A 22,661-nucleotide genomic window follows, 5' to 3' on the forward strand; every position below is an offset into this window, starting at 1 on the left:
TACTAAAAGCAGTAACTAATATAGCACGTGCCATTGCGTGCTCATTTACATGTGAATTCCCAAAATGCATTGCTGCAGTGGAAGCAATTGATGGTGGGCGAAGATGGGGAACAACAGGGTAGTACACATGTGTAACACATGTTAATGAGAAATTATTACTAGCTACAGGTACAGAACAGAAATATGTATAATATTATTGTGTATTTTATTTATTTTACTCCGACAAACATGACATTACTGCCTATTTTAAGCATGCATCAAATATATTGCATGCAACGGCCTACAAACATCACTTGCACTAACACATCTATAGTTGTTTATGAAAAGGTCCATTTTTGCTTTAACTCATATACAGACAGCATAATGAGGCACACGTATCATATTTTATGTCACTGTTTTCATAACTTAAAAACTGCACACGACTATTTAGCTCATCTACCATTGTGTTAAAGCAGCTGCAATTAATATCTCATCACAGCATACACTTCAACAGAGGGGGTGGGGTTCAGCACACACACTAATTACAGCCTCATTTTAGGGTCAACTTAGTTCACACCATTTTCACCTGTTTCAAGTAATTGAAAGGTGTGGCTGATTAGGCTTTTTGGGGAAGGGAATACCGTTCTTACAACCTGACTAGCACAACTGAAGTTAATCACACTCATTTGAAAGCTACACTTTAGCTACTAAATGCCCCAACAACTCATTACTTATCAAAGCGTACGTCACACATTAGTTCATTCATATCTATAGTTGAACTACTACTATCAACGACACATTATCACACACTGCATGTGTTGTCTTGTTTAGTCACAGCCACATTCATGTGTGCCACATCTTATATTAATGTACCACACATATCCTCTACCAAAAACAACACTTTTTGCAATATGACCACCTTCATGATAACCATTGTGAATGGTCATCTCATGATAGTTATGTACATTATGATACTGATATCACTACACAACATATGATTTTTATGTACAAATTTTATCTATTTATCCTCACGCATTACTGCAGGAACATAGTATGTTTTATGTTAGGGAACTCAAAAGTTCTAAGTACACAGGCATGCACATTGTTATTACAACTATTTATGTTCACTTTCACACACACATTTTGGGTTAAGGAAATGATGCTGTTAGGTACTCATAAATACAGAACATACAATAACTGTTTGTTCAATATTTACACATGTAAATGTAAAACTTATGTTATTGTTATATATAGTTGCCCCTGAAGGACATGTGTCACCTGAGACTGAACAAGTGTCTTCACCTGGGTCAGCCAGCTCAACACACCTAGAAGGTGAGTGTATCAGTTGGTGGCCATATAATATGTGCTCTTCTATATGTTATGTTGTCATGTTCATTATTTGTTTTGCACATCTTCTTTAAATAGGATTACTTAGTGTCAGTGAAAATGAAGTGTAAGGCAACTTGTATTGTGTTAGTGATGTTAACTATCATGTAGGAGTTGTGAGTTTACAGCAAGTTTTCATTCACTCATATTTCATACTGAGTCCAAACATTATTCTTAAGTCAAGGTAGTTTTTAATGTGAGGTTATAAAACGTATGGAAACATGTTAGTTGTTACTTATGACACAGTACAATTACATAGTAACACAGCAGAGATTAACATGCCATTTAATAATGTGTACATTTATTTGTAGAACATGATGAAGAGGATTTTGATGATGATGATGATGATGATGATGATGATGATGATGATGATGATGATGATGCCGCCGCCGCCGCCATAGACACACAAATACAAGCAAGTGACCATGAAGAGGTTCCAATTGAAACTGTTTTACCGCCAAAACGTCCAGCAAATACCACATATGATGCAATTGTAGCTTCTGAGGGAAAAATTGTGGAAGCAGAAAATCGTCGCCATTCTGACCTGATGACAGTGCTGGAAAGGATGATTGCACTGCAGGAAGAAACAGTTTCACAATTGGCACATCTCCACAGAGTCTTCATTGAAGTGCCTAAACAGTTGCAAAAAATCAACACCTCATTCGAAGCATTAGTTGTTCAGCAAACACAAGCTAATTACTGGAGAATGACTAATGTACCACAATTCAACACCTCCCAGCCAGGATCTGTTCATGCAGGTCAGTTTTCACCACATTCATCTGATATTCATTCACCAGGCCCAAATGTTACCGGTCAAGTAGCAGACATTGCTGTGCAGGTTCCTGATGACATCCTACCGCTGCCATCTGTACAAATTCAGCAGCAGACACCTACAAAGGAGGCGACAAAAACAAAACAAGACACACATGAAACAGACCAACCATCACTTGTGCAGTGTCTACCAACTTGCTCACATGTGTCAGTGGGCACAAGCCCTGTCCGTGAACAGTCACTACCCAAAAGCCCTGTAGGTGAGTCACTGGCCAAAAGCCCTGTAGGTGAATCGCTGCCCAAAAGCCCTGTAGGTGAATCGCTGCCCAAAAGCCCTGTAGGTGAATCGCTGCCCAAAAGCCCTGTAGGTGAATCGCTGCCCAAAAGCCCTGTAGGTGAATCGCTGCCCAAAAGCCCTGTAGGTGAATCACTGCCCAAAAGCCCTGTAGGTGAGTCACTGGCCACAAGCCCTGTAGGTGAGTCACTGGCCACAAGCCCCGTAGGTGAACAGTCACTGGCCACAAGCCCTGCCCGTGAAGTGCCAGAGGCCACTCAAAGTGGCTCTGTTGTGCCTAAAGTTGGTGGCAAAAGAAAAAGGAAAATTCAAGAGACAACAAGCAGGCCTGTTACTCGCTCGCAAAAGGAACAAAAAAAATAAATGTTATAATTCAGAAAATATGTCTTTGGCCTTGTTTTGTTGACTTCAGATTATCTAATTACTATTGTATGTATGCTGAAGACTGTGTTGTTTCCAAACTTTCAAGTATGTTCTTGTACACGTGAAGTTTTGGAAATGTTAACACTCCTAATTAATGAATAGTGTTATAAATATTTATGTTTTAATCGTCTGTTCAGTAATGGTCCACCAGGAGCCAGTTGCTAAGTTTAGAGAAGCTGCCATTGACTTTGCAGCAAAACATTGCATTTGGGTGTGTTAATTGATGTAATCATTGCATGTGCATATTATTTTCATGCAATTATAAAAGCACCTATTTAACTGCAAACATCTTTCTTGTACGTGTACAGCTGGATTTTGTGTTAAATATTACTTACCTTTGGTGGCCATTGTAATGTTGTCCTTTAATCATTTATGTGTTCTTGTTTCAAGAACATCTCTGAATTTATACTAAAATATATGTAGTATGTATTGATATATGCACACACACACACAGACACACACTGTGTGTGTGTGTGTGTGTGTATATATATAGTACTATCTAAACTGGTATAGATGTATTTACAAAAAACATACACTTCATGCTTCCTTGTGAAAACACACTATTTTAATAATACAGGCCTAATGTTTGACAACTATACTAAGTGTGAGCCTCTAACATTATTGGGTGCAAACAAATGTTTATGACTTAATTCACTCATGTTTATCACCATTTAAATAGGTTTCATACAAGGCCTACTTACTGCCATCAATATGTTGTGTGTACTCCTGCAATATAAAAAAAAAAAAAAAAAGATACATTATATATATATATATATATATATATATATATATATATATATATATATATATAATATATATATATATATACATATATATATATATACACACACACACACACACACACACACACACACACACACACACACACACACACACACACACACACACACACACACACACACACACACACACACACACACACACACACACTATACATATAGTACAATATACACTTTATATATATATATATATTTTTTTTTATGAGAGAGATATATTTATATATATATAGATACACACGTATTTAAACTCATGCAGACAGGTAGTTAACCAGACTTTCAAATACACACAGAAAAGTATGTGGGAAAAAAACATTTCATTTTGCAGGTGTGTGTATTTACTGATATGGCTGTCTAAGCACTATTTTCACACAGTGCTCTTTGTTATTTTTATAGAAAACTCAATGTTACTGAAATAAGTGTAGGAATGTTTTCACAAATGAGATAAAAAAATGATACATGTTTTTCCCACATTCGCCTATCACTAACCACAAAACTTAACCCAATTAAAAGGACACATCCAATTGGCGTTTGAAATAAGGAGTAAAAGTAGTTACTTTTGTTGACCTTGAAAACGAAACACAGGAATTTGTTAGCCATTGAGCAGAATCATTTTGATGAGCAAAGAAGACAGAACTGCACACATCTTTTGTGCTACTCTGACATGGCTGATGAATTCGTTAACAATATGAATCCCCTTTTAGGGTATAAGTACATGGTTTCAGAAGCAATTTTAAACAGTCGCGGACACAAAGCAAGCACACGCCAAATCTATGATTTGATTCGAGCTAAATATCCTTATTACCAAGACCGTAGGCATGCGCGGAATTTTAATTCCTCAATAAGATTCACTTTATCAACTAATGACTTTTTTGAACGTGTGCAGGATAAGCTAGAACACACCTATGGTTTCTGGAAGATTGCAAAGGAAAAGTATTTTACCCTGAAAGAGGGCACATATATTGTTGTGAAAGGCATATTTATTCCTAATGCCAATAGCAATGGATCCGCTACTACTGTTCCGTGTGAATCGATACCTGCTGCAATATCTGCACCCTCCATTCCTGAAACCCACATTGTACAACAACAAAAGTACTATGATTATGTACCAAGCCTTTCAGCTGAAAATGCATTGGAATGGGAACCAGAAGAAATGAACCTACCTCCCGACCAATTGTTTGAAGAAAGCAGTGGCGATTCCTATGAGCGCTTCATGGAGGAGATGTGTGTCATACTAGATTCAGCGGGTGGGTCAAGCGTGGATGAAAATGCCTTGCATTTCTGGAGCGACCAGTTGCAGCCAGACGAAGAGTTAATTCTAGAAGAATGGTAAATATAACAACCGTTATGCGTTGACTGTGCGTTTAAACGTTTTTTTTTTTTTTTTTTTTTTTTAACCACCATTTTCCCTTTCAATGCGTGGATACAGCGTAACATTGCAGACTGCATAACATGTAGCGATCACAAAGAAATTGTTGCCGAATACAATATAGTATAACCTGAAAGAGTAGTACACATTGCTGACGGAATAAATATACGTACTTTCCTATCCCTTTAACCATATTAGCAACATTTTAACATAACTCTAACACATACCTGTTTTGTTATCATGCAACATTTAAAAGCGGGTCCACCACGTATGACGTGGGACCCTTGTCATGGCCCAAGGCGTCCTTAAAAAGGATTACGGATGTAAGTCCCGCCCCCAAGCGACGTGCGCGCCTCAAAGCCTATTGGCTGTCATGTTTTGTTATAGTAACGGTAACTGCAGTGTGTCATGTGTGCGGCTCAGTGTTTGTAGCCGTAAAGTGGGCGTTAGCCGAATGTTAATTGAGTGGGAGGAGTGTTAGCGTGCGTTTCACGCTGGTTTAACATGACGTCACACGTATTGCATTTGCGCATTGTGTTATCGGCCATCCTTTCTGTCCAAACACGTCTGTTTAAAAAGAATACAGATGTACTCGTTTAGAACGAATGTAGTTTCGTATTCATTGTATTTGAAATAAAGATTTTATGTTTAATGGTATTTTCAAGATGTATTGAACACACAACGTACGCTTTGTTTTGCGCATGCGCTAACAGTTAGTGCAGCCAAGCGTGAAGTGCGTGCGCACACTAAGATGTGCGCGCACATTTTTCAGTATACAGGCAACGTTCACATCATATACATAGTTATGCCTGCTACAAATTTAAAGAAACATTACATACTGATGTACACTTGTACTTCTAACATATAAGTGAGTGACGTGTGTATGTACACAATCATATAGAGCTGTGTAATGCGTTGTCACGGATACATATATAGTAAGGTGCCATATTTGACCATCATGTGTTTGCTGTATTTCAGAGATGTCGGGGAAGATACAATCGGATCAATGTATGATTTCAGAAGAGTCTACCTTTATATGAGATGATTGTGAGGAGGAGCCACCGACTACTATACTACATATGGAACTAATTTTATATTGCTTGCAGCGCTTATTAACAAACAATTAAAAATGTGATACCCTTATGCCTATATTGCATAAGCACTTAATTAACATAATGATGTTGCAAAATAGTGCCTCATGAATTTTTATTGAGTGTTCTTTAATGACTACTATCATTTTATGGCATGGTGTGTTTTATATATAACAACCATTCCCACTCTGCTAACACATTTGTGAATTCTATTGTGTAATGGAACGTATGACTGTCGAAACTATGTAACAATAATAATAATAATAATAATAATAATTATAATATGAGCATGTTCATGTATAGCGCTGCTAGTTGTACACAGCGCTTTACAGACACATTTTTCAGGCTGAGGTCCCTGGCCCGTGGAACTTACAATTTATTTTTTGCCGCCTGAGGCACAGGGAGATAAAGTGACTTCCCCAAGGTCACAAGGAGCCGACACCGGGAATTGAACCAGACTCCCCTGCTTCAAAATCTCAGTGCCAGTGTGTGTCTTTACTCACTGAGCCACTCCTTCTCCCAATGTAAAGGACACTTACAACCAACTAGCCATTTCTTGTTAAAAATCTCTTGTTACATGGGTATGTTGATAAAATGGTTTGGGACTGTAGCAAATAATGTTATTGGCCAGATGTTGTGGTCCCCTACAATGCATGATGTTCTGATTATGACATCAACATCATGTAATGAAGTACGTTTCTGTGTATATTTCATTAACCTAACTAACTATAGTTTACTGTGTTTATTAAACGTTCTAAAAATACATAGTATAGTCAATATGATGATATAAGCTACCATAATAAAGCTGGTGTTATCATTTGTCGGTGTTATACATGGATCCTACACAAATTGATACAGACACAAACAGTTGTCTTACAAAGTGTGTCTATGCTAATGTGCACGTGATTGACGTTACAATTGTGAGAATACTTGATAATTATCATCATGATAATGATGAAGTGACGTGATTTATATTGCAAAAATATTACCAACATTGTCATATTGGTAAATTATAAATGCTAAATGACAGTAACATTAGTGACAAATTTGTCTTCTCTGTTAACAGTTTAACACTTGGTACATGTAGGACACATCCACACACGTGTGACTTATACATACACATGTCACAAATGTAAATTAATGTTGACTATTAATTCCTAGCATTACAAAACACCAACATTGCTAAATATAAGATGTAGTACGCATTGTTGTGATTGCAGGCATTCATGCATGGAGTTTTATGATCAGTCAATTTCATCCGTGATGAATGATGTCCCGTAAGTAAAGAAATAAGTACAGTTATCCCCTTGTCTCCAAACACCTCTATATTACATTAATGGAATTTATAAGGAAACATACATAAAATGTGATGAAATGGGAGTAATCATTTTCTAATACAATGCACATGAAAGCTCAAGAGTAGCTAAATGCATATACATGATACAGAAAGTACATATATGTAACATTTGTGTTTAAACCAATATGTTGGGTTTTGACTTCAAATAATTATAAGAAGATTGATGTAGGCACATCTTATGAGAGATGTCAGCAAATATACATACCATGATCAGTCATACTGGAGATATACCTATAATGCAAAGGAACAATATATAAATTGCAAACATTGACATGCCATCTTCAGTACCGTAAACAACACAGCAAAGTATGTATTTGGTGTTAAATGTGCAACACCATGTATATTTCATGACATTCAAAATGTAAATCAGGCTGGTGTACACATCATATGGATGTACATGTTACACTGCACCAATAACATTGTATGTAAGCATACTAGAAGCATGAATGAGTATGGGCATAATATGTGTATTGTGTTAGCATAAGGAACAACACAATGCTAAAATATTAGTGCTTTGTTACCCCAGTTGTATTCACATACACACAACTAAAGTACAATTGAAGAGGGATTATATAACCTGTGCAACAATAACATACCGGTGCCACATCCCTTTGTGCACACAGCAGAGAAAAGAAAGGTGTGCAACCCATATTCATCTGTGTCCTACCAGAAGGGTATATAAAAAAACATTATTGTTAAGATAACATAATGTAACTATAAAAGTAGAACTTGGAACATATATGTTTTTACTTACAAGAAAAAAATGAATTGATGAGATTCTGGCGTGTCTGACCACTGGCTGTTTGTTCATTTTCAGCAGCTACATGGGTGGGATGCTCGTCTACCAAAGGCTCAGCTAGGTCTGATTGTACATTGTGCCTGAGTGCAACATTGTGCAAAATGCAACAGGCAAGGATAATATCAGACACTTTTTGAGGCTTGTATAGAAGAGCCCCACCAGTTCTGTCCAGACACCTAAATCTGGTCTTGAGTAGGCCAAATGTCCTCTCTATAACAGATCTTGTAGATATATGGGCTGCATTGTACCTCTCCTCTGCTTCAGTTTGAGGGTTTAGCACCGGAGTCAAGAGCCACGGCCTAATTCCGTATCCTGAGTCACCTATAATGAATGGAGCACACATAAGCTTACATTAGTGATCAAATTGTACAATGCCAACATTCCTAAATAAAAATGTGTTTTGTGTTAGAACATGTAAATGTGTACTCACCCAGCAGCCAACCATGTTCAAAATGTCCCTCTTCGAACGCATGGAAGACTGAAGAGTTCCTCAGGATGGAGGAATCGTGACTGGAACCAGGGAATTTGGGTACCACATGCATTATCCTCATCGTCGCATCACATACCACCTGTACATTGAGTGAATGGTAGTGCTTACGATTGCGGTACACATGCTCACTCTGACTAGGTGCAATCAAAGCAACATGTGTGCAATCGATTGCACCCAGCACACATGGTATCCCTGCTATATTATAAAAGCCAGTCCTGACTTCCAGCCACGCTGTCGCCTCTGTAGGAAAATGAATATAATTCCTAGCGCGTCTATTGAGTGCATAGAGAAACTGGGTCAAGGCCCGCGAGAATGTAGATTGCGAGACCCCGCCCACTATGCCCACAGTTGTCTGGTATGACGCGGAAGCAAGATAATGTAATGAGCACAGCATTTTAACAAGCCCAGGGACTGCACGACCTCTGGCTGTGAAAAAATCTAAATCTCCCCTTATCTCCTGATAAAGAGCTAAGATTGCTGCTGAACTCAAACGATAGCGACTTACAATCTCCTCCTCACTCATCCCATCTAACAGGGTTCTCTCCCTGTACAGACGCGGACGAGGCACAACTTGTCTCCTCTATCTTCTCCTCTGATCTCCTGTCCCTCTCCCTGTCTCTGTCGTATCCGCGTGACTGTCCCTGTCACTGTCACTGTCCCTCGGTGTGTCCCTCCCTTGCCCTATATGATTGTCTTCATCATCAAGCATGTCATAGAAAAGAATGTTCCTCCGTCTCCTAAACAATCTCAACATTTTGAAATGAGTAGCTGTGAATGATCAGGTAATGGGCGTCCTTTAAATAGGTATGTGATGATGTCAGGTGACATAGTAAAATGCAAGGTGTTACATTAACATAATAAAGTACTTCTGTGGCAAGCTGTGTGCAGTTGTTGTTATAAGTATTTGTTGTATGTATTCTGCAGGGAATGATGATATTTGGCAATGATGTGACGTGAACCTTTGTAGAAACATTGCTTGCAAATAAATAGTTGCATGTGCAATGCATGTAACACTTGTGAACGCAACAGTCAGTCATGTAATTAGGCAAAAAGGCTGAGATTGACGTGGGAAAAGTTTTGTGTAACATGTGTAATTAGGCATGTTATTGTGACATGTTGACAACAATGAATAGTCGTGTGCATATGCATGCATTTCTGTAAGGAGGATAGTTGGTATAGAATGAGTTAACAAGGTGTCCCAATGCTGAATTACTGTACATGTGTGTATAAGTTAGGTTGAAGTGCTTGTAATGCTACGGTTACAATGTAAACATGCAATGTGATTGAGCGTCCAATAAGTGACGTCATGAAAATAGGGAGGACCCAAAAGTATATGTAAACATGAGAAGACAGATGTACATGAACGTTTAAAGATGCGTGTCACATTACAAGCATTGTGTAATGTAAAGGAAGATGAATATACTGTGTATGTGTGACATGTGTGACATGTGTAACATCATGTAAATAATTGTCGCTCAGTTCAGTAAAATGTGTGATATGATGTGAGGTTCTCCTTTAAGAGTTGAGTATAGTATTTTCCCTTGGCACATCATCACATGATGAGTAATGTGACCCGCAAATGCTGCAAACATCTAAAAGTATAATGTTATGCAAATAATACACGTCAGCTGTGACACAATGCAGGGAATGCCCCCACACTGTAATGCAAATGACGTTTGTATTGTGAGCAATGAAACGTAAACAGTACTATACTGTTATACGTCCCCGCTCCATTGACTCCATTGATGTACAGAAGATTTTTTTTTCTAAGTGCCTTTCCGGCAGCCTTAGCGATCGTTCTCCCCTCCAAACTGCCAACTTTAGTTGGCGGGAGAAATTGGCCATAACATCTCAATTTCGTAGTGCCGATCAGGCCCGATAAGCTGTTTTTTTTGTTGAATCCAGCCGATTTAAAAAAGTGGCGATCAGTGGCGAAAACAGGCTTATCGGCAGCCGACTGCCCATAACAAAATAATCGGCTCCGAAACATGGCGATATCAAGCACTTATCGGCGCTTACTGAATCTCAAACCCAATTTTGGCTATAAAATGGCGATAATTCCCTTATCAACGCTTACTGCATGAGGCCCCATGTGAGAGCATAATAAGATACTTAGCATGTATCGGAGGCCAGAGGGAGAGAAGCACTATATGTAGCTGCAGTCCGTGCTAGTCTCATGGCACTTCACAGCCTCAGGGAAAAATCCTGTACCTCAGCTTGCATCACAGTCCACAATCTCTAGATACGGACAGAGATACCACCCATCATGGCATCCACCACCAGCCAGGCAGAGGATCAGCTTTGCAGCTCCGTGAGGCAATATAGTAGGGTTAGTTGCGACTAATGCCGGGACAATTTGTCGTGCAATTAGCGCTTGAATATCTAGTAATACAAGTGTGTGACGGTGAGTGGGTTTACCAGGCTCACTAATAAAGGTTAAGCCTGTTTGGTTACCTCTGATCCATGTATTGGGGTTCGGGAGTGTCAGCTCTTGAGCCCAGTGATTATACATGCATTCTGTAAACTTATGCGACAAAAAAGAATTTATGTGTTTTTACCTATTCAAGAGTACCAGCAAGCAGAGATTGCTGGGCTATGAGTTTCAAGGGTGTTTTTGCGGAGAAAGTGTTGCCAGAATGTGTCTAGGTAGTCAGAGTCCAGAGTTGCTGGATACCCCAAAAATGGATGTAGCACTGAGCTCTGTCTGTGTTTCATGTTCTGTCTCTGGTTTTAAATATATATTGCCATGCTCAGTAGCACTCCTCTTTGACACCTATACACATATATATAGTGGTTATTTTGGGGGTTCAATATGAGCTTATTGGGGTTCTGTATGTATACCCCAAAAATGTACCTGGGAATCAGGTCGAATTCCCGGATACATATAGGCACCTTGTCCTGGCAAAATCTCCCCTTGAAAATGCTTCAGCACAGACCAGAAAGATAAATGGGGCATAGGGATGTGAGGTGTCCCTGGAATGGTCAAGGGGTCCTAGGTTAAGGGGGATACCCAGTTAATGCCCAGGTCATCCATAACCCGATATAAGGGTTCTGGGGGGTGCTCCAACCATAGATAAGGTTGTGAGGAGTTTTAAAAGTCTAAATCTAGTTTATAGTGTGTGGGGAATATGGCTAGTAAGAAATAAAGTGCAGTTTCTTATTCTATTCCCCATAATCAGAAGACTTAGGAAAGTTAAATTGTATATTTTATTAAACAGTGTGTTTTAAAGTACATACTGTATATGCTTGTGAAGGTATTATGAACTGGATCAGTAGGGACCAATGTTATGAGTGAGTCACTGGGCTTCCAACTGGGTGCCATCAAGTCTACTCAGACATCGGACATGAAAGCAACAGAGGATGCCAGAGGTGTGAAGGACATTTGGGCAGGAGGTTTGGGCACGAGTACCCACGTCCTGGGATGAATGGAAGTCCTCAAGACTGACATTTGCCCCAGCAGACTGTGAGGAGCCTAAACCAGCGGGTGGCTTCTGCATACCAAGTGGCTAAGGTGGCAAGCTTGCGCATGCCCATGGCTGATTCAGAAGATCTCATTGCCCCGCTTCAGAAGACTGGCATTGTTCTGATTGGTTGGTGAGAAAGTTCCCACGCTGGGATTGACTGTAGTATTTCATGAATTAACTCAGAAATACTATAAGAATCCCTCAGCCAATACGGTTATCAGATTCTAAGTGCCAGAACAGCAGTGGCAAATTTGAATTTACCAAAAGATGCTCTCGGAGAAATAGCAGCAAGCCGGCTTCAGAAATTTCAAGTTTAAATATTTTGTAAGTCCAGCTTTTTGGGACCAAGTTCTCAAAAAGGAACGTAGCGGTCGTGGCTACGATTGCAAGCCAAATTTAGATGTTAGCATAGCTAGGTGCGAATCTAGTCCCATGGCTGTATCACATTTTTGAAGATAGTATTGATCATTGAACCAAAAATAGTTCTTCTGCAAAATGAATTCTATGGACTCCAGAAGAACTATTTTTGGTTCAATGATAATATTATCTTCAAAAATGTGGTACTGCCATGGGTATGGGGGTGTGGGAGGAGGTCCATATTGGTCCCATTCCGAGCTTGGTGCGAGTCTAGTCTCCTGGCGAAAATTCGTTGATGATATCATATTCATCTCGAAAGGGAATATGGAAGGTTTAAATACATTCATTTATTATATGAATGAGAACAATAGGAACCTTAAATTCACTAGTAAAATAAGTAAGACGGAGATAGAGTTTTTAGATCTGGTCATATATATATAGAAGAAAATGCATTAAACACAAAAACCTTTTTTAAGGATGTTGATAGTAATAATTTCATTTTAGAGTCCAGCTGCCATCATCGGGACTGGATCAAAAACATACCTTACGGACAGCTCCATAGATTAATGAGAAAGTGTACTGAAGAAAGCATGTATCTTGAACAATCAGATGTTTTACTCAATACATTTAAAGATAGAAACTATAGCCCTGTTATTATAGAAGCAGTTAAGAAAGTTAATAATGTAAATTGAGATGAACTAATTAGAGAGGTTATTGACAACGACAATACTACAAATTTTAATATGTCTTTTATTACTGAATTCAATATAGAAGCTCCAAAAATCAAAAGTATATTAAATAAGCACTGTCATATCTTAAAAAATGATTCTGTTATGAAAGATTTTATGAGTGAACCCAGGTGATTTGAATAGGCGCTAATATCCCCACAAATAACAAGTGCAAATTGCAACAGACAAAAACAAATATAAATATAAATATAATGATGTGTAACCCAAAAAAATACTTCTCAACCTTCCAAGGAATATGCAAGGATTCCCTACAGAAGCAGTCTTGATTCGGGGTGGGAAGGGAGCGATGAAATCAGGAACACACCATAAAAATAAAGAAAATAAAAACAATAATAGTGCAGTATATCAATACAATTGGAGCGTAGTAGATGTCTTGGCTCTGTAGAAATTCCTACTTACAATAAGTGTAATAAAAACTGGCAGTGGTCTGACTCAGTCAGTGTTGGAGAAGTTATATCTCACACCGGAAGATAGATTCTGGCTCAGGAGAATTTCAGAACAAACTTCTTACAGATGTCATTTGCTCAGATCCAGATGGAATGGGGTGTATATGAAATATAAAAACGGACCAATGGTATAGATTGCAAAGACACTTATATCGCATAGAAATAAATTAGGAAATGTACTTACAATAAGTACAATGACTTGTACACATAACGGTTTCGTGAGACAGTTGAAATGCTGATCCTGGATGGTGAAGGTTACTCCCGTCCTCCCGCAACTCCAACCTCGCCGCCGATGGATGGCGTCTGACGTCACTTCCGGTAAACGGGTGACGACATCCGGTTGAAGGCGATTGCGACGGACAGCAATGGATCAGCAGCAGAACTCGGTCGTCTTCACTTCGTGGGCAGCTGCAGCAGATTGACTTTCTCAAGCTCTATGCGTTTCGCTGTACATAGACAGCTTCCTCAGGAGCAGATTAACTTCCCTTAAGGGTGGGTCCTATTATATAGTATCAGTGATTACCATCAATTAACAATTTAATTGAAATAACTGGCATTCAAATTGAAAATTTAGTATATTAACCCGCAGGCTCGCCTATAAATGAGGCACATAACTCTGCGGTTCAAAAAGACATACAAAACATATAATAAATTTATTCATACAAAATAGACATTAATTAAATATAAAATAAATATTAGCTAAAAATAGTGATTAAAAAGGCTTATCATTTAATAGGGATATCATCGCAGGAGGAGAGAGAGGAGACAAAAAAACGGGCATTAATAGAGATTAACACAGATATCTAAAAACCAGATTAAGCATATAGCTTTATAAAAAACATCTCATTATAACTTATCCCTTTTTTCCCTTTCCCCTTTTTGCTATTGGTACATAACCATAATCACATTTTATCCAGAGTAAATGAGTTATTTTAATATCTTTGGCTCTTATTATTTATTTTATTAGTAATTTTAACTTTATAAGCTGTTTTTATTCTCCTTGCCTAAGTTTAAATTATAATGAGATGTTTTTTCTAAAGCTATATGCTTAATCTGGTTTTTAGATATCACAGTTTTTATTACCTTTGTTGTAAGTAGGAATTTCTACAGAGCCAAGACATCTACTAAGCTCCAATTGTATTGATATACTGCACTATTATTGTTTTTATTTTCTTTATTTTTATGGTGTGTTCCTGATTTCATCGCTCCCTTCCCACCCCGAATCAAGACTGCTTCTGTAGGGAATCCTTGCATATTCCTTGGAAGGTTGAGAAGTATTTTTTTGGGTTACACATCATTATATTTATATTTATATTTGTTTTTGTCTGTTGCAATTTGCACTTGTTATTTGTGGGGATATTAGCGCCTATTCAAATCACCTGGGTTCACTCATAAAATCTTTCATAACAGAATCATTTTTTAAGATATGACAGTGCTTATTTAATATACTTTTGATTTTTGGAGCTTCTATATTGAATTCAGTAATAAAAGACATATTAAAATTTGTAGTATTGTCGTTGTCAATAACCTCTCTAATTAGTTCATCTCAATTTACATTATTAACTTTCTTAACTGCTTCTATAATAACAGGGCTATAGTTTCTATCTTTAAATGTATTGAGTAAAACATCTGATTGTTCAAGATACATGCTTTCATCAGTACACTTTCTCATTAATCTATGGAGCTGTCCGTAAGGTATGTTTTTGATCCAGTCCCGATGATGGCAGCTGGACTCTAAAATGAAATTATTACTATCAACATCCTTAAAAAAGGTTTTTGTGTTTAATGCATTTTCTTCTATATATATATGACCAGATCTAAAAACTCTATCTCCGTCTTACTTATTTTACTAGTGAATTTAAGGTTCCTATTGTTCTCATTCATATAATAAATGAATGTATTTAAACCTTCCATATTCCCTTTCGAGATGAATATGATATCATCAACGAATTTTCGCCAGGAGACTAGACTCGCACCAAGCTCGGAATGGGACCAATATGGACCTCCTCCCACACCCCCATACCCATGGCAGTACCACATTTTTGAAGATAATATTATCATTGAACCAAAAATAGTTCTTCTGGAGTCCATAGAATTCATTTTGCAGAAGAACTATTTTTGGTTCAATGATCAATACTATCTTCAAAAATGTGATACAGCCATGGGACTAGATTCGCACCTAGCTATGCTAACATCTAAATTTGGCTTGCAATCGTAGCCACGACCGCTACGTTCCTTTTTGAGAACTTGGTCCCAAAAAGCTGGACTTACAAAATATTTAAACTTGAAATTTCTGAAGCCGGCTTGCTGCTATTTCTCCGAGAGCATCTTTTGGTAAATTCAAATTTGCCACTGCTGTTCTGGCACTTAGAATCTGATAACCGTATTGGCTGAGGGATTCTTATAGTATTTCTGAGTTAATTCATGAAATACTACAGTCAATCCCAGCGTGGGAACTTTCTCACCAACCAATCAGAACAATGCCAGTCTTCTGAAGCGGGGCAATGAGATCTTCTGAATCAGCCATGGGCATGCGCAAGCTTGCCACCTTAGCCACTTGGTATGCAGAAGCCACCCGCTGGTTTAGGCTCCTCACAGTCTGCTGGGGCAAATGTCAGTCTTGAGGACTTCCATTCATCCCAGGACGTGGGTACTCGTGCCCAAACCTCCTGCCCAAATGTCCTTCACACCTCTGGCATCCTCTGTTGCTTTCATGTCCGATGTCTGAGTAGACTTGATGGCACCCAGTTGGAAGCCCAGTGACTCACTCATAACATTGGTCCCTACTGATCCAGTTCATAATACCTTCACAAGCATATACAGTATGTACTTTAAAACACACTGTTTAATAAAATATACAATTTAACTTTCCTAAGTCTTCTGATTATGGGGAATAGAATAAGAAACTGCACTTTATTTCTTACTAGCCATATTCCCCACACACTATAAACTAGATTTAGACTTTTAAAACTCCTCACAACCTTATCTATGGTTGGAGCACCCCCCAGAACCCTTATATCGGGTTATGGATGACCTGGGCATTAACTGGGTATCCCCCTTAACCTAGGACCCCTTGACCATTCCAGGGACACCTCACATCCCTATGCCCCATTTATCTTTCTGGTCTGTGCTGAAGCATTTTCAAGGGGAGATTTTGCCAGGACAAGGTGCCTATATGTATCCGGGAATTCGACCTGATTCCCAGGTACATTTTTGGGGTATACATACAGAACCCCAATAAGCTCATATTGAACCCCCAAAATAACCACTATATATATGTGTATAGGTGTCAAAGAGGAGTGCTACTGAGCATGGCAATATATATTTAAAACCAGAGACAGAACATGAAACACAGACAGAGCTCAGTGCTACATCCATTTTTGGGGTATCCAGCAACTCTGGACTCTGACTACCTAGACACATTCTGGCAACACTTTCTCCGCAAAAACACCCTTGAAACTCATAGCCCAGCAATCTCTGCTTGCTGGTACTCTTGAATAGGTAAAAACACATAAATTCTTTTTTGTCGCATAAGTTTACAGAATGCATGTATAATCACTGGGCTCAAGAGCTGACACTCCCGAACCCCAATACATGGATCAGAGGTAACCAAACAGGCTTAACCTTTATTAGTGAGCCTGGTAAACCCACTCACCGTCACACACTTGTATTACTAGATATTCAAGCGCTAATTGCACGACAAATTGTCCCGGCATTAGTCGCAACTAACCCTACTATATTGCCTCACGGAGCTGCAAAGCTGATCCTCTGCCTGGCTGGTGGTGGATGCCATGATGGGTGGTATCTCTGTCCGTATCTAGAGATTGTGGACTGTGATGCAAGCTGAGGTACAGGATTTTTCCCTGAGGCTGTGAAGTGCCATGAGACTAGCACGGACTGCAGCTACATATAGTGCTTCTCTCCCTCTGGCCTCCGATACATGCTAAGTATCTTATTATGCTCTCACATGGGGCCTCATGCAGTAAGCGTTGATAAGGGAATTATCGCCATTTTATAGCCAAAATTGGGTTTGAGATTCAGTAAGCGCCGATAAGTGCTTGATATCGCCATGTTTCGGAGCCGATTATTTTGTTATGGGCAGTCGGCTGCCGATAAGCCTGTTTTCGCCACTGATCGCCACTTTTTTAAATCGGCTGGATTCAACAAAAAAAACAGCTTATCGGGCCTGATCGGCACTACGAAATTGAGATGTTATGGCCAATTTCTCCCGCCAACTAAAGTTGGCAGTTTGGAGGGGAGAACGATCGCTAAGGCTGCCGGAAAGGCACTTAGAAAAAAAAATCTTCTGTACATCAATGGAGTCAATGGAGCGGGGACGTATAACAGTATAGTACTGTTTACGTTTCATTGCTCACAATACAAACGTCATTTGCATTACAGTGTGGGGGCATTCCCTGCATTGTGTCACAGCTGACGTGTATTATTTGCATAACATTATACTTTTAGATGTTTGCAGCATTTGCGGGTCACATTACTCATCATGTGATGATGTGCCAAGGGAAAATACTATACTCAACTCTTAAAGGAGAACCTCACATCATATCACACATTTTACTGAACTGAGCGACAATTATTTACATGATGTTACACATGTCACACATGTCACACATACACAGTATATTCATCTTCCTTTACATTACACAATGCTTGTAATGTGACACGCATCTTTAAACGTTCATGTACATCTGTCTTCTCATGTTTATATATACTTTTGGGTCCTCCCTATTTTCATGACGTCACTTATTGGACGCTCAATCACATTGCATGTTTACATTGTAACCGTAGCATTACAAGCACTTCAACCTAACTTATACACACATGTACAGTAATTCAGCATTGGGACACCTTGTTAACTCATTCTATACCAACTATCCTCCTTACAGAAATGCATGCATATGCACACGACTATTCATTGTTGTCAACATGTCACAATAACATGCCTAATTACACATGTTACACAAAACTTTTCCCACGTCAATCTCAGCCTTTTTGCCTAATTACATGACTGACTGTTGCGTTCACAAGTGTTACATGCATTGCACATGCAACTATTTATTTGCAAGCAATATTTATTTTATATTTAATTAATGTCTATTTTGTATGAATAAATGTATTATATGTTTTGTATGTCTTTTTGAACCGCAGAGTTATGTGCCTCATTTATAGGCGAGCCTGCGGGTTAATATACTAAATTTTCAATTTGAATGCCAGTTATTTCAATTAAATTGTTAATTGATGGTAATCACTGATACTATATAATAGGACCCACCCTTAAGGGAAGTTAATCTGCTCCTGAGGAAGCTGTCTATGTACAGCGAAACGCATAGAGCTTGAGAAAGTCAATCTGCTGCAGCTGCCCACGAAGTGAAGACGACCGAGTTCTGCTGCTGATCCATTGCTGTCCGTCGCAATCGCCTTCAACCGGATGTCGTCACCCGTTTACCGGAAGTGACGTCAGACGCCATCCATCGGCGGCGAGGTTGGAGTTGCGGGAGGACGGGAGTAACCTTCACCATCCAGGATCAGCATTTCAACTGTCTCACGAAACCGTTATGTGTACAAGTCATTGTACTTATTGTAAGTACATTTCCTAATTTATTTCTATGCGATATAAGTGTCTTTGCAATCTATACCATTGGTCCGTTTTTATATTTCATATACACCCCATTCCATCTGGATCTGAGCAAATGACATCTGTAAGAAGTTTGTTCTGAAATTCTCCTGAGCCAGAATCTATCTTCCTGTGTGAGATATAACTTCTCCAACACTGACTGAGTCAGACCACTGCCAGTTTTTATTACACTTATTGTAAGTAGGAATTTCTACAGAGCCAAGACATCTACTAAGCTCCAATTGTATTGATATACTGCACTATTATTGTTTTTATTTTCTTTATTTTTATGGTGTGTTCCTGATTTCATCGCTCCCTTCCCACCCCGAATCATGAAAGATTTTATACCTGATAGACCAAGTGTCATTTTAAAGATAGCGCCGAACCTTAAAACTAAACTAGCCCCTACCACTTTTAAAAAAATAGAAGGAAATCAAACATGGCTTGAGAAACCAAAAGGCTTTTATGGCTGTACCACTTGCAAGATAAATGTAGGTTTCTATCTAAAGTGACAGGTGAATCTTTTACCATAGAAAGTTTTATGAACTGCAAAACAGATTTTGTCATATATTGGCTAGGGTGCCCTTGTGGCCCTCAGTACATAGCACACACTTCAAGGCCACTGAGGGTGCGTATCTTAGAGCATCTCGCAAACATTAGAAAAAAACATTTTAACCCACAATGTGTTCAGATATTTTTCTATTCATCATAATTCAGACCCCAAATTTTTAAAATATAAAGGCATTCAACATGAATCCAGAAGATTGAGGGGCGGAGATAGGATGAATGCCCTAGCCCAGAGAGAAACCTTCTGGATACATAAAATGAAGACCCTTGTTCCTGGGGTCTTAATATAGATATCGTCATTGGTGCATTTTTTATATAAATTTTAATATAGATTAGTGTTGGGTTCCATTCTTTCCTTTTAATACATTGTTTTATATATTGTCTTTTATATATGGTTTTACTACCACATCCTAAATGTCTTTGAACAAATAGAATGATTGTTGATCTTATATATAGTTGTTTTCCCTGTTCTAATGGTGTTTTTTATGCATTTTTTTAGATTTGTTCTATTTACATTGCGTTGTTATTATTATTAAAATGCCCCTACCAAGATGGCCGCCGAGGAGCGCTGCCACACGCGGGATCCCGGCGCCTGCGCGGAAGAGAGAGGAAGCGGAGGGGCTTGCTGCCCTCACCAAGATGGCCGTCGAGGAGCGCTGCCACACAGAATGAGGAGGCTGACGGGGACACAGGCATAGAGGAGCTCTAGGCGCGCTGCAGGGAAGTGTGCATAGCAGCCTCCGCCTGTGCCTGTGCCCCAGAACTGTGGTCTCCCATATGCACATATCCATATACACGCATATAAAACATATTCAAACAATAAAAAGGATCTAAGGGAGGGAGGGAGGGGGGGGGAAGGAAGAGAGGGGGGGGAGGGGGAAAAGGAGGAGAGGAGAGGAGAAGGGGGGGATGGGGGAGGAAGGAGGAGAGGGGATGCAGATGTACACACAATAAAAAGGATCTAAGGGAAAGGGGGGTGGGGGAGGAAGGAGGAGAGGGGGATGGAGGAGGAGGAGAAGAAGGGGGGTGGGAGAGAGGAAGAGAGAGAGATGGGAGGAAGAGGTGGAGTGAGGGGGGAGGGAGAAGAGGTGGAAGAAAGAGGAGGAGAGGGGAGCAAGGAGAAGAAGAAGGGGGGGAGGAAGAAAAAGGGCGACTGGTTGGGTAAACAAAAAACAAGCCAATCCCACCACAGGGTTCATAATATAAGGTTTAAAAAAAAAAAAAAAAAATTACTTAAATCCCTCGACCACGGTCTAGAGAGACTAAACCCTATCACTCCCTATAAAGTGCTATCTGGGAAGCTAGACTCCCGACCTGAGATACCTTGGTGATGAGTACAGGAGCCGCTAAGATGCTGAACAACGTAGCCTCTGGAGGTATATAGATAGCGCAGACATAAGTGGGCAGGGAGACAGGTTATTTCTGCTACGTCTGTGGCACATGCACAGAGGGATCTCTGCATAGGGCTACTAGAAGACATGCAACTCACAATCTAAGAGGGGATAGGCTCTTTGGAGGGTATAGACAGACTGACGAGGATTAATCACTTGATAGGTTAGGCTCGGACTCACGGAGGGCAGGGTACATCTGTTCATCAGTGTAGATATCCTCATACATGGTAGAGTTACCCAGAAGAAAAGGGCTGCTATGGACATGATCATTTCAGACTGGAGGTATATGAGTTAACATTCTCCAAGGAACTAAGTAGATGAGCTCCAAATTGGTAACGTGGTTCAGGGAGGGTGACAGAAGGTTAGACACAGGGCAAAGTTTTTCGTTATGTTTGGGAGGTGTTTATTGATATGCAGTTTCTGTTCCAGTTTCCATCGTTGAAGAGTTTAACGGAGTTACATATAGTAGCTGATTATGAAAAACACGCCGGCGGGATCCCCCGTATTGGCGTGCATGCATTTCCACTTTTGATCCCTGAGAAAGAGAGATCGCACACAAGTCCCAGGGAGGTCGGGTCCCAGCAAGACGGAGAGATCCCTCTATAAGACTGGACCAGGAGACCAACCCCATGGGCGCAAGAGACACACTCGGGGGCTCCCGAGGTGGATTCTTGTTTTTTTATTATTTGATGTCTCTGCCATATTGACGTTATATATGCATGTTATTTTTTGTTTCCTCCCTAATGTTTTTACCTGCATGTGGTCCCCCATCCCCCGCCTTCCCACCCTCCCTTCCCCCCCTCCCCCTCCCACCTCCCACCCTCCCACCTCTCCCTCCCTTCACCTCTCAGGGGAACATCGTCCACACCGTCAAAACACACAACAGATGGTACAGATGCGTCTCAGCACTACGGACCGAACATGCTCCAAGGATGGATTCTTGGGTGAGTCCAAAGATTTCACGAAGCTATCACACACACACTTTAATAAATGGCGTTGATACTTATTTCCCATAACGTACAGGGCTTTAACAACCCAACCAAACGGAAGTTGGCCTTTACAGACTATAAAAAGAAACATGCTGAAATCCTTTTTTTACAGGAGACACACTTTAGTAAATCAAGTGCCCCTAAATATCTTGACAAAGTTTTCACCCAGGTTTTCACATCAGCAGCAGCAGTCAAAAAACGGGGGGTAGCTATACTATTCCGGAACAGCATTCCGTTCGAGGTGCAGTTAACTAAACGTGATACGGATGGTAGATACATCATTGTTGTAGGAACAATTAGGGGGCAGAG

The 22,661-nt window shown here is 39.6% G+C and overlaps 1 protein-coding gene across 1 annotated transcript in view; it reads left to right on the forward strand.

Moving 5' to 3' along the window:
- The first annotated feature begins 888 nt into the window (after positions 1-888).
- LOC142488145 (uncharacterized) overlaps positions 889-22,661 on the forward strand; it is a 38,447-nt gene continuing 16,674 nt past the window's right edge. The window contains exons 1-2 of the mRNA XM_075588518.1: positions 889-1,311; positions 1,677-2,500. Of these exons, the coding sequence (XP_075444633.1) occupies positions 1,215-1,311; positions 1,677-2,500 (921 nt within the window). The 5' untranslated portion in view covers positions 889-1,214. The remainder of the gene's footprint in view (positions 1,312-1,676; positions 2,501-22,661) is intronic.

The sequence above is a fragment of the Ascaphus truei genome, chromosome 2 (genome assembly GCF_040206685.1).
Source record: "Ascaphus truei isolate aAscTru1 chromosome 2, aAscTru1.hap1, whole genome shotgun sequence".
In the NCBI taxonomy this organism is placed as follows: domain Eukaryota; kingdom Metazoa; phylum Chordata; class Amphibia; order Anura; family Ascaphidae; genus Ascaphus; species Ascaphus truei.